General features: G+C 37.4%; 3 protein-coding genes across 7 annotated transcripts; 2 read left to right on the top strand and 1 right to left on the bottom strand.

The window, feature by feature from the left end:
* The first annotated feature begins 605 nt into the window (after positions 1–605).
* On the top strand, positions 606–2,598 carry LOC111790531 (uncharacterized). The gene has a single exon (XM_023671466.2). It carries the CDS (start codon positions 797–799, stop codon positions 2,213–2,215), a length of 1,419 nt encoding a protein of 472 aa, XP_023527234.1. The 5' UTR covers positions 606–796; the 3' UTR covers positions 2,216–2,598.
* Positions 2,599–4,912: 2,314 nt separating this feature from the next.
* LOC111791612 (Pentatricopeptide repeat (PPR-like) superfamily protein) lies at positions 4,913–8,856 on the bottom strand. Of its 5 annotated transcripts, none has more exons than XM_087122841.1 (4): positions 6,856–8,856; positions 6,035–6,059; positions 5,819–5,951; positions 4,913–5,345 (listed from the first exon to the last, which is right to left on the bottom strand). In XM_087122841.1, exon 1 carries the CDS (start codon positions 8,731–8,733, stop codon positions 6,955–6,957), a length of 1,779 nt encoding a protein of 592 aa, XP_086978967.1. In that variant the 5' UTR covers positions 8,734–8,856; the 3' UTR covers positions 4,913–5,345; positions 5,819–5,951; positions 6,035–6,059; positions 6,856–6,954. The 5 variants fall into 5 exon arrangements, with proteins under 5 accessions (XP_086978967.1, XP_086978966.1, XP_086978965.1 ...); XM_087122840.1 differs by having other exon boundaries at positions 5,552–5,951; XM_087122839.1 differs by having other exon boundaries at positions 5,448–5,951.
* A 1,329-nt stretch (positions 8,857–10,185) lies between these two features.
* Positions 10,186–10,701, top strand: ROT4 (DVL family protein). The gene has a single exon (XM_023673014.2). The coding sequence runs from the start codon at positions 10,426–10,428 to the stop codon at positions 10,639–10,641; it is 216 nt and encodes a 71-aa protein (XP_023528782.1). The 5' UTR covers positions 10,186–10,425; the 3' UTR covers positions 10,642–10,701.
* Positions 10,702–12,545: the final 1,844 nt, after the last annotated feature.

Below are 12,545 nucleotides of genomic sequence, written 5' to 3' on the forward strand. Positions count from 1 at the left end.
GAAAATGCTGTAATTTTTTTTTTTGAAAGCATATGGATTAAAGTCTAAATACAATAAAATCTAAAATATAGACTTAAATGATATTTTTTTTTTTTCGTTATTTTGCGACAATTTGAAATAAATTGTGTGTAATAGTATGAATTATTCAATTTATTGTTGAAATTAATTGAGAGATATGTATAGATCAAATTTTACCCTTTTAAATCTGGTTTGATTTAAAATGATCCAAACAAATATAACTAATTAGTTAGGTTAGTTTTTTCATCCTATTAAATTTAATTAAAATATTATATAACATAGTTTTTTAAATTAATGAACTAAAAGTTGGTTAAAATTTAAAAATAGAAGTGTAAAATGTTGAAGAGTAAGAAAAAAATGGAATAAAAATGAAAATTTTTAATTAAATTTAAAATGGAAGAGCAAAAATATAATATTTTAAAAAACTAAACTTGGGAGAAGAAGTGGTTTCCTATAGTTTAATTGTTTCGCTAAAAAAAGAAAAAATAATAATAATAATAAATAAAGAAAAAAAGAAAAAGAAAAATAAAAAAAGAGCGCGTAAAATTACGCGCTGGAAATGTCTATGTTGATTGCCATTGGCACCACCGTTGAGAGGCGTCTAATCCCTATTTTGACAATTGAGAATTGAAATCACTCTCTTACTCTCTGCTCCATTTCAACTCTCTCGCTCTCTATTCCGATCATCCAACGGCCAATTCTCCCAATCCGGCGCCGGAAATTCACCCTCTCACGGCGGTGGATCACAAGAAACCGGTGAAGCTCACAGCCCTCCGCCATGACCGATAATCATCCTCGCCTTGATAATCTCCGTAGTACGGCCCAGCTTCTCCGAGAAGCTACGGCCTCCTTCACATCCAATCTTTTCACCTTCCTTTTCCTTTCCCTCCTCATCCTTTCCTTCCGCGTCGTTGTCGAAAATGGCACCCAATATGTCACCTCTTTCATTGATCGCGACCCTTCCCTTAAGGCTCTTCTCTCTCGCCTTGACATTGCAGGGGAGCAACGCCTCCTACGGTCTGCCGAGGACTCGTCCATGTCTGGCGCTGTTGCCCGTCGCCAGCGCCGCCAGCGTCGCCGGCCTTTTCTGCATCTTACCCGCGTTGGAACCCTAGATGATGATATCTTCTCCGGAGATGTGGATGACGAGCGTGGCCTCTTTGGGACTAATCGGAATCACCCACCTAATGCAAGTTTCGTTTTTTTTACTCAATTCGGTTCGATCTCAGGGTTTTCGAATCTGGTCGTCGATGATGGAATTAGGGTTTCGGAAGTTGTTCGGCCGGGAGTGGGATTCAAGGCTCGTAGCTCGCCTTTTTCTAATGATAACGAAAGCGGCGATGATCAGGAGGAAAATGATAGAAGACTTGGAGATGAAAATGTGCACCAGGATATGGAAAGGCTTGTAGATTTGCAATTTTTTGTCAAAGGACTGGAACTTGGTCGTCGGGACGCTGCAGCCCTGTTCTTCTTTGTTAGTTTTCTTTCCGCTGCTTATATCTGGGTAATGCTTGGCTTTCTTGTTACATATTCATGGGCTTCAGGCATTGTGTTCATCGCTGTCCTTAATGATCTAACGGAGAGATTTGGTTCATTTGTTGGTATGGTTTGGGATGGGTCAAGATTGGGGTTCAAGAGACTTTCTGGGTTTATCTTGATGAGATGGGCTGTGCGAGATGCGCTAACCCAGCTCCTTGGGTTGTGGTATTTTGGTGAAATCGAAGATCAATATTCATTTTTCAAGTTATTTGTAAGGTTGAAATTGATGCCATTTTCCATAATGTCTCCATGGATTCGTGGTTATGAGAAAGAGATCTCTGGGTTTCTGTTTGCCTGGTTTTTGCTAGATACTCTTGTCGCATTCATCTTTGCTGTGGATGCTTGGGTTGTTATTGTGGATGCAAGGCGGACTGGTAGAGAGATCTTGAAGGAAGGTTGTTATTTGATATTGACAATGTTAAACCAGGCTATTCAAATCAAGTGCTTGGAAGCCATTTGTTGTGGATCTTTCATGAGATGGGCTCTTGCACGAGTTTGTGGAAAACATGTTGCCATGTTTTTTCAGTCCGTGGGAGAGGTCTATTTCATGGTGGTTTGGCTTACCTTCTACTTTGCAGCTAGGTGTAGAGATGCCAAAGTTCAGGGACAGAGGTTTGGTCGTAGAGAGCTCGAAGTCTTGATCGAGGGGGTTCGATAATGATGAATTGGCGGCTTTATAGGGGGCAAGTTGCTTAACGCTAAGGAAAGTTACTGGTAATTTTTCATTGCTCTGTGCATGCCTGTTTTGCATTTCCAGATATGCGCCCTTATTTGTTTCTCTAGTGTCACGAGCAATGTCCTCTGTATGTACTTTCTGTCTAGGCTTCATGCTACTTGTGTATATTTTACATCAGAATACTTGACAAGAATCAAATCCATCCCAGTGGGATGCCTTGCTGACATCTGTTTTTTGGTGCTAAAAAAATTTAGGAGTTATGTAGATAAAACTATAGGTCTGTTTTAGTATTTTTATTCCATTCAATATGTGAGATTGAACTATAAATAGGCTTGAATATGGGAAAGCATTGATGGGTTTCTATTTGTTTGCTAGCATTCTTATTATTGTTTACTTAAAATTTTCCTTAAATGTTATAACTGGTCATTGTTATTGTCTAAGAAAGTCGTGTACACTGTTATAAACGCATAATTACCGATTTACGAGTTATGAATTTATATCTGAATCTGAAGAAGCAATCATTGACCAGAATAATTATTGGACTATCATTTTATCATTTGGGTAAATTGAAGACTGTTGGACGAAGAAATCACCAAATCAAGTTGGTCATATATTTTATTATGAACGTGTAAATTCAAGTATCATTACTTGTTCTCATGGACGAAGACTGTTGGACGAGGAATTCACTAAGTCGAGTTGGTTTAAATTTGTTATGAATGTGTAACTATCAGGAATCAGAGATCAAGGTGATGCTGAGGATGTTTTCCTTTTTTTTTTCTTTTTTTTTTTTCTCTCTATTTTAGAATTTTAGATTATCTGAAGTAGAGAATGTTGGCACCTTGTAGTTAAGACCCACAGAGTTCTTTCATCCAACATTTGGCTTGATACCTTGGTCTATCTGCAATTAGAGAAACTAACCTAGGCTCTTCCATTTTTATTGGTTAACTTAGTGTTAAGCTCAAGGCTCACTAAAGTGCGAGGCGCAAAAAAAAGTGTGGGCTTTTTTCGTGTGTGGTCTATATATATACACACACACGTACGTATGCATGTATGTATGTATTTATATTGCTTTTTTTGGAACGGAGGAAAATAGAAACAGGAAGATAACGTAGATAGAAATCTTCAATTTATTCAAGTTTACCTATTTGGGTTTTCAAGTGGAAGATTTGACTTGGTTCAAATCTCACCAACCAAATCACATGTGGGAGTAGAAACTGTGCTGAGGGATGCAAGAAATGGTTGGTTGTGCTCAACCAACCAATATGGTTTTCATTTCTTTCTGATGCATTGTGACGTATGACTACGTAATTCATATTTCATGGTACATGAACTTCGGAAAGGACGGTCATATTTTTTGTATCTTTTAAAACCAACATGTATGTTCTGTGGCTTGATTTGCTTGGTATCTTTCTAGTTCAACCACTTTTTAAGATGCTATTTCTCTTTGATCATTTGGGATTATTGTGTAGAGAACTGTTTGTACAATATAAACATATCTCGAGTTCCCCATTTCTACTTTCTTCTGTACTGTCCAGATATAAGTTTGAGGTTTTTTTTAATCTCGGATCATAGGCTCAACTAGATGCTACGTTAGTCAGGAAAACAGATACATGCTTTCTAGGAATGAGTTGTTGAGCTATATTACAGGAATTTTAGCACAAAATGAGCTTCATCTCGAGTGGGGGAAGACCATAGCTAAGAGCTCATCCTTAGGAAGAGATTCTTAAGCTCATATTTAGATCCTAAGGAAGAACAGGGGACGAACTCATTGCATTCTGTGGAAGGGGTGATGTTATGGTGCAAGCATGCTCTATAAAGAAAATGCGACCCCCCATGCTGGCATGAGTTTAACCCAATGGAGAGAAGGCATGCTCCTTAATGGAAGATAAAATCATACATAGCTTTTAAGGCATGAGCTTAGCTCAAAAAGAGGATCAGAGAGAATAATTACTTGTGATAAAAAGGCGTTGAGCTGCATAAGACCCAACAAGGTATGAGCGGATTAAAGGGAGGATGTTAAGACAGAATAGTCTTGCATCCTATATGGGCACTAACTTGTCCAAGGGAAGAACCTTAGGAAAGTGGCATACATGCTCTTTTAAGAAAGAGGTGATGATTGATGAGTGGCATATCCTCGACGAGGTAGGAGCTCATCTCGAGGAAAAAAATGGTAGAAACGCTCTCCCCGAAAGAGGCGATGAGCTATATAATACTTCAGCCTTGTAGTGCATCAGTTATGGAATGCTCCTTTCCTCCCTTCTTATGGCTAATCTGTGAAATTTGATATGATATGTACTTTTCTTTTACTCGAAAGACAACATGCTACAAGCCTGCTATTTCCAAGTCTGCAAGGGGCATGCGTTTTTTTTATCCGAAGGCATGATGCCCACACTCGGATTAGTAATGCATGTACTCCAATTATGGTGATACCTCGTGCTTAGGTGAATAGTTACGCAGTGTTTATCATAATTGTTTGATTTAGTATACTTGGAAATGTTGATTTTTTCTTCTCCAATTTTCCCTCTTCATTTACTCCCACTCTCGCGTTGAATACTTCCAACATCCAACGACTTCAATAAATGATATTTGTGACTTATTACAAGTTTAGATTTCAATGTGAAGGTGATATTTTGTTAAGAACACGTTCAAGTCCACGAAAAAGATTTAGTTTAAGAGAACAAGTTTAATTCGATGTATAAAATTATTTAGTAACCTTTCCTAGACAAATATCACAATTCTGACACAATAATCTTCTATTTTCGAACATTTTAATCGAATCTTGGAAGCTTGGCTATAGTACCTAATAAGCATTAGTCACGGTTATCTTGGAGAACGGCCCATGGTGAGATTAGGGATTTTACCAAATATCATTCTCCATGTTTTTTTACCAAACAAAACTCAATAACATGTTTGTGTTATGACATAATCAAGACAAGGACAGATCGTTTCCCCTTCCTTCTGCATGCCTGGTTCTGGTAACACAGTCAATGATCGTTTCCCCTTCCTTCTGCATGCCTGGTTCTGGTAACACAGTCAAGGATCGTTTCCTCATTTAATCACCATTTGCTGATAAGCCTCGGATCTTCAACTCTTGGCAAGTCATACTTCATGCCTATTGCAATTGCATCATACATATGAGAATAAAATGAAAATGAAAATTACATAAAAGAAGAAAATAACATAACCGATTTGGATGTATGGCAAAACCCCTCACTTTGACTGCCAAAGCTGAGGCAGCAAAACGGCCATGGATGCCACCAGAAAGTGACCATGTAAGCCCGATGCATTAAGCCATAATTTGAAAAACTTTTCCCTTACCCAAGTCCACCGCTAGCAGATATTGTCTTATTTGGGCTTCTCTTTTCGGACTTCCCTTCAAGATTTTTAAAACGCATCTAATAGGGAGAGATTCACACTCTTACAAAAAATGCTTCGTTCTACTCCTCAACCAATGTGAGATCTCACACCACGTCACCCCCTTACTCAAAGAGGGAAGCGCTTGGCCTCAGGCTTTTATATATGTAGGGAGATCAAATGGTTAAGGAATAAACATAGATGATATGCGTATATAAATAACGATTATACCATCAAATTTTCTCCGGGGAAGTCATTGTGAAGATTAAGCATACGGAAGACTGCTTGAAGATCGGTAAGAAACTAGAGCACCTTTCTTGGATAATCACTGTCCAGCCGTTACTTGGTTGACAACATATCGTGGCTACAAAAGTAGTCGCACCAAATTCATTACAAGTTATAGATGCAAAACTTCAAGCTCAATAAAAAAAATCCAAAAATTCTCACCAATTCACTGGTCACGAAAATATTCCTGCAAAATAAACAAAGATATCCAAATCAGCAACCCAACATGGTTAACACATATCGTAAAAGAATGGTAGGACAGAAGGCATACTGGCTCGGAACTACAGAGTATAGTTGGATGAAAAGCGGACAGAAAAAACAATACACAAACTACCAATTCCATCATCAAACCAAGATATTGTGTGTGCAATGCTCCTTAAATCAACCCATAATAGATGCTCCTATGTGGCTAGGCCATAACTCCAAATTATTGGAACATGATCCTTTTTTTGATAAGTATCCATGTGACTAATTGAGAAGACAAGTTACTGTCAGAACTGCGTTAACGCAGATAATGGATTTCTCATCGGTAAAAACGCACCATCACGAAGAAGGAAGGAAAGAAGGAAAAAGGGGGATGCACTATAGAAATGACAGTTTCATTCCTTCCAAAAAAGACCACAGGTGACAAAAAGGATCATCCATTAAAGAAATGGCAGTTAATTTCTTCCAAGAAAGACCACAGGTTCACAAAACTACAAAACAAACCAGGAAAGTGAACGCAACCAGTGTTTAGAAATTGCAAATCAAAAGGCCTCATGGCAATTAGCTCCTTGCTTGCCTAGGAATACGCATAAAAAGCATTGCCGGATTGAGGTGACATGCACGATGAAAAAAAAAAAAAAAAAAAAATCTTGGTTACATATAGAAAATAGAAAAGGTATCAAACTAGCCAAATAAGTTTATGTGTGATCACAATACTTCAATGCCTCAAAAGCGATAAAGAAGGAATCAAAAGCAACAAAAGGGATTTACGAATATACCCAGTCGTTCGAGTACATTCACACTTCGGTAAATTGTAGCTCAATACACCCAGTCTGGTCAAGTTTCAATTCGGTTGATGACAATTTCCAATCCCGAAACTAAGATCCTGCTCTATGAAGGCTCCCTGTCAAGGAAGAATATATTCTATCATCGGGTTCAATGCCTGCTGCTTTCATTTCATCGTATAATTTAAAAGCTTCATCAGATCTACCATCCTTCGACAACCCAGAGATCAATGCCGTGTAAGTTATCAAATTTCTATTTAGCCCTCGCTGTGGCATTTCATTAAACAGTTCAAGTGCCGTATCCAAATTCCCACGAACACATTCCCCATTTATAAGTGATGAATATGTAAATGTGTCTGCCATTAACCCCCTTTCTTGCATCTCGTCTCTCAGCTTGTATGCCTCCTCCATCTTTCCCTTCTTCCCATATCCATCAATGAAAGTATTGTACGTAACAACATTAGGTACCTTGCCCTTCGTCTCCATTTCCTTCAACAGCCTCTTTGCTTCTGCAAAATTCCCTTCTTTGCAGTAAATGTCAATCAAAGTACTGAAGCTCACTGCATTTGGAGCCACTCCCCTTTCTTCCATTGTGAGCAATAAACTCTTTGCTTCGTCTCGCCGATTCGACCTACAAAACCCACTGGCAATTATGTTATAAGTAAACACATCAATCTCGAACCCTTTTTGCTGCATGATATCCTGCAGCCTTAGAGCTTCGTCAAGCATCCCTTTTTTGCAGTACCCATCTATCAACGTATTGAATATAACTTGATTTACATCAATCCCTTTACTTTGCATGTCATTTACCAGCATCTCAGCTGCCTCCATCTCCCCTGCCTTGCAGGCACCATTTATAAGAGCACCATAAGTGTAAGCATTTGGAACAAGTCCTCTCTCAGTCATTTCATCAAACAGAGCAAAGGCCCTCTTCATGTTTCCAGAATTACAGTTCCAATTTATAATGGAGGTGTAAACATAAACATCAGGCTCTATACCTCTCTTAAGCATTTCATCGAACACCTTCTCTGCTTCTTCAATTTTCCCACTTCTTGAATACCATTCAATCAAAATTGTATACGTTGTTGCATTATAATCCACGCCATCTTTCTCCATCAAACTAAGAATCTCATTTACACAGCTCATATTCTTCCTTTCAATATAAGCTTTCAAAAGAGTATTATATGTGAAAACATTGGGCTTAAATCCTTTGCCAACAAGTTCATCCATCAAAGCCTTGGCCCTTTCAACCTCCCCTTTTCTACACAACCCATCAACCACAATCGTCAACGAATAAACACTTATTTCCACACCTGAATCGACCATTTGGCGCAAGAATTCCAGAGATAATTCAACATTACCAGACCTCTTTAAAGCAAGCAGAAGGACAAGACAGGATCTCTCCTCAATCTCAAACCTATTCTTTCTCGCATAATCAAAAACTTCCAAAGCCGAATCAAACATTCCGTTATCCACGTATACCCTAAACAGCATATCACAAAATTTATCAACAAATTTTGGCTCACTGAGCTCACCTCCAATCGAAGAAACAATCCGTTCAGTACTGCTGCGAAGATTTCCATCATTGACGATGAAGTTCAACACATTTTTCATTACAGCAAACTTCCGAGCTCGATACAACCTACAAATAAGGATTAAATGTGCCCGAAGATCGGGTTTCTGAGAAGGATTTTGTCGGAGAAAGTTGAAAAAACTCAAACACGACTGAGTAGGAACGCTTGGATTAGACAAAACCAATTGCGTTACCCGAGAATCAAGATTCGAAAGCAGCGATGGCGTCGTTTTGAAGGGTTTAAGGCCAGATTTCACAATCAGCTTCGCAATGTTCGTGGCCATCGCCTGATTCGCCATGGGATGGTAGATAGATCTCAATCGATTTCGTGCCTTCTCTTTTGAATATCTTCTGAGATCAAATTTCGGGCAAAAATTTGAAATGAATCTACAGAGCACTACTGTTCATCAAATTGACAACTTCCCACTCTAAATTATAAATTTGTATTAATTTAATTTCATAACTTTTTCCTTTTATTTTTCTTTTCCTCTCCTCCATTTTTTTAAATAAATTTTTATTAAGAATCTAATTAATTTTTTTTAATTCAAATAAAATCAGAGACTTTTAAAACATCATTACATAAAATATTAAATACTATGCAAAAAATAAAATAAAATAATAAATCCAGATATGTCTTTAATTAAAAAAATAATTTTTTTAATTAAATTATTTATATGATATGTATAATATAAAGTATTTATTAATACTGAGAGAGAAAGTATGGAATTATTTATTTATTATTATTATTTTTTTTTTTAAAAGCATGGGAATTTTACTTTTTTGACCAAAGAGCATTTATTGCAGGGTGGAAAGCCAATAAAATTGAATACGAATGCACGTGTGCCTACAATAATTGTCTTGGAAACTGTGTACCAATTCAAATTTGTCCATTTTTTTTTTGTTTTTTTATCTACAAATTTTAGGTTATTTATACATGCACACAATTTCACCATTGTACCTCAATATTATAAAAAATATTTAATGTCATGCGTCACAATCTAAGCTCACGGCTGGTCGATATTATCTTCTTTTGACCTTTTCTTTTGGGTTTCCCTTCGAAGTTTTTAAAACGTGACAGGAAGACGTTTCTCTACCCTAAAGAATGTTTTGTTCCCTTATACAACCAATGTTGGATCTCACAATCTATTCCTCTTCGGGCCCAATGTTCTCGCTGACACTTGTTCCTCTCTTCAATCAATGTAGGACACTAGACGGTGTGCCAGCGTCCCTGTGTGCCAATTGAGGATGTCGGGCCACAAATTCGGATGGATTGTGAGATTCCCCATTGGTTTGGAACAAAACATTCATTATAAGGGTGTGAAAACGTTGCAGATGCGTTTTAAAAATCTTGAAAGGGAAAATCCAAAAAATAGAATATCTGCTACATTGAGTAGTTACATTACATGTATGTATGTATAAATTACGAGGAACAAATGATGTTATTTACAATTGTTATAGACTGTCACAATGGTCAGTTAAGATTATGCCGAGTGATCGATTTGGCCAAACAACCCTGATCGAAATTTGAATAGTCACTAGCTCCTCCAACCGACCTTATCAACTCGAGCATATTTGAAAAATTATATAAGGACACAAGCGTTTAATGATTGATGAACTAGGGGAGGGAGGGAGGGAGGGAGGGAGTGGGGCCATTGGCAGCTGAGCTTCCAGCTAGAACCTTGTAGAGGAAACAAAAAAGAGGGCCATTGGCCCAATATTCTTGCCTTATTTTTCCAACTCACACACACATACACACACACGCGCGCGCGCGCACACCCACACACCCACAGAGACACCTAATTGTTTTATGCCTTTCAATGTCCTCATCTTCCCATCTCCTCTTGCTATAAATTCCACCCTTTAAGCCCTTAAAATCCAACCTGTTTTGGATCAAAACGCAGTTGTTTTGAGTTGCTGAGGCAAAAGGGTAGGCGTTTTTGGGGTTTTGTGGGGAATTGGAGGTGACCCAGAACAAAAAGTTGAAAGCTTTGATGAGCAGAGAAAGCAGCAGCAGCAGCAGGAGGTGTTGCAGAGGGGGAAATGGTGATATCAATAATAATAATGATAATGGGTTTGAAGGTGGCGGTGGGTGTAAGTCTTTTGGTGAGAAGTGTACCAATTTGGTGAAGAAACAGAGGACTAAATTTTATATTCTTAGAAGGTGCATTGCTATGCTTGTGTGTTGGAGAGACAGAGGGGAGTCTTGATATCTTTTTATTATATTCTTTTACTTCATTTATAGATTGAATAAGATATATATATTGTAAGCTTGGTATGTGTATGATATTTTATTTTAGACTATAGTTTTGAATGATTATTATTCTTTTTATATCATTGATTTTTGGGTATATTCTTATATGGGGTTTACCTTTCATTATATTTCTCAAATGGGTTCTTTTTGGATCCCATATTTGGATCCAAAAAATGGATCTTTTTGCTGTCTTTGTTCATACTTTTCTTCAAAATGTTCATATGATCTCTCTCTCTCTCGGTCTCTCCTTTAGTCTTTCTCGTTTGTTCAACCATAAAACACGTGAAGATTCAAACATCAAACTTTGAGAAACGGTCGTTCTCGAGTTTGTTTCTTTCACTCTCTTTTCTCCTCTTCTTCCCGTAGGTTCGTTGTCGCTTTGCTCTCTTCATTTCTTCCTTTCGTTTCATCTCTTAAAATTATTTAGAATAATAAATTTCTTTTAGAAACGTTGCATTACGATGTAGTTGTCATCTACGATATTAGATGTATGAAAAAAAAAAGTTTCTTTATGTTTTCATTGGTGTATCAATCATATACTGATAGACATCAATTTTGTAATGCTATTATGAACCAATGCAAATTGATTGATTTGATTTGAAATGGGTATATAGTGAAGTATGATGGCAAACACCTTTGTTCCCTCAAACCCATCAGCCACCATGTCCCATCTCCGCCTAACTTAATTTTTTTTAAAAGTAATGTTACATGTTGTTCGAGAACTTACATTTAAAATAGACGATATCATACTATTATAGAGATGGAAAGAGATACTGGAGAATAGGATTTTCGAGAATATTATAAAGATAGAAAGAAATACTCGAGAATAGAGTTTTTGGGAATATTATAGAGATGGAAAGAGATAGTCGAGAATAGGGTCGAGAATAGGGTTTTGGTGAGAGAGATGGGAGTAATGTGTACGGTTCCTCTCCTGTTTGGCTGAGACATCCTCTGGTGTGGCCTTCTAAAAAGCACATCCACCACACATTCCTTCCTTTTTTCTTTATTATTATTATTTCATATCTTTGTTGGGGTCCCATTCCAATTCTCCACCATGTTTTTCCCTCTCCTTAAAACCCTCCTCCTTTCCTTACCCCTTTTTCTCCCTCTTTCTTTTAATATTACTTTTTTAAGAGCTTCCCCCTAAACCCTTTCTCATTCGTTCGTTCCCACCGAATTGTATAGTTAGAGTTGTCCTATCCAGAGTATTGTTCAAGCATCGGACGATTCATTCCCTTATGGAAAAGGAACTACAATCTATGCACACTAAAACCCACCACGCTTATACCGCACCATGCATGTAGAAAGAAAGAATAGACTCTATTAAAAAAAAAAAAAGGTTATACTCGGTTCAATTCCTTAGCTCTTTCTAGTGGTCATGTTTCGATTCTCAGGGTATTGCCATAAATGAAAGCATGTGTCCGAAACTATGGCAACAAACGGATCTACAAATCAACTAAAAGCAACTCCAAACTTGAGGAAAAATACGATCTCACTAAATCAACCAAATGAAAGTAAAGCCTAGTTGCTTGCATCACTTCGGGTTTGGGAGAAGTGTAAGCTTTGAAACACATCCTTTCAATGAAATTATAGTTACTAAATAATAGAGTAAGCTAAAAGAAAATCAGAGTCCAATAAAAATAAATAAATAAAAAAAAAAGGGGGGAAAGTGGGGAAAATGAAAATAGGGTTAGTAGCAATCTGGTGAATGAAAGAGGGACCCATATGTAAGATGAACACGTGCAATCTGCAAACGTTGAAAAATAAAAAACCCTAAAAGAGGGATTTTTATATAATTGAGGATCAAAGCTACAACTGGTGACAATGTTGTTATACGTACGAACCAAGCTTGGCTTTTTC

This window comes from Cucurbita pepo, chromosome 3 (assembly GCF_057944985.1).
Source record: "Cucurbita pepo subsp. pepo isolate OVF chromosome 3, ASM5794498v1, whole genome shotgun sequence".
Lineage (NCBI taxonomy): Eukaryota > Viridiplantae > Streptophyta > Magnoliopsida > Cucurbitales > Cucurbitaceae > Cucurbita > Cucurbita pepo.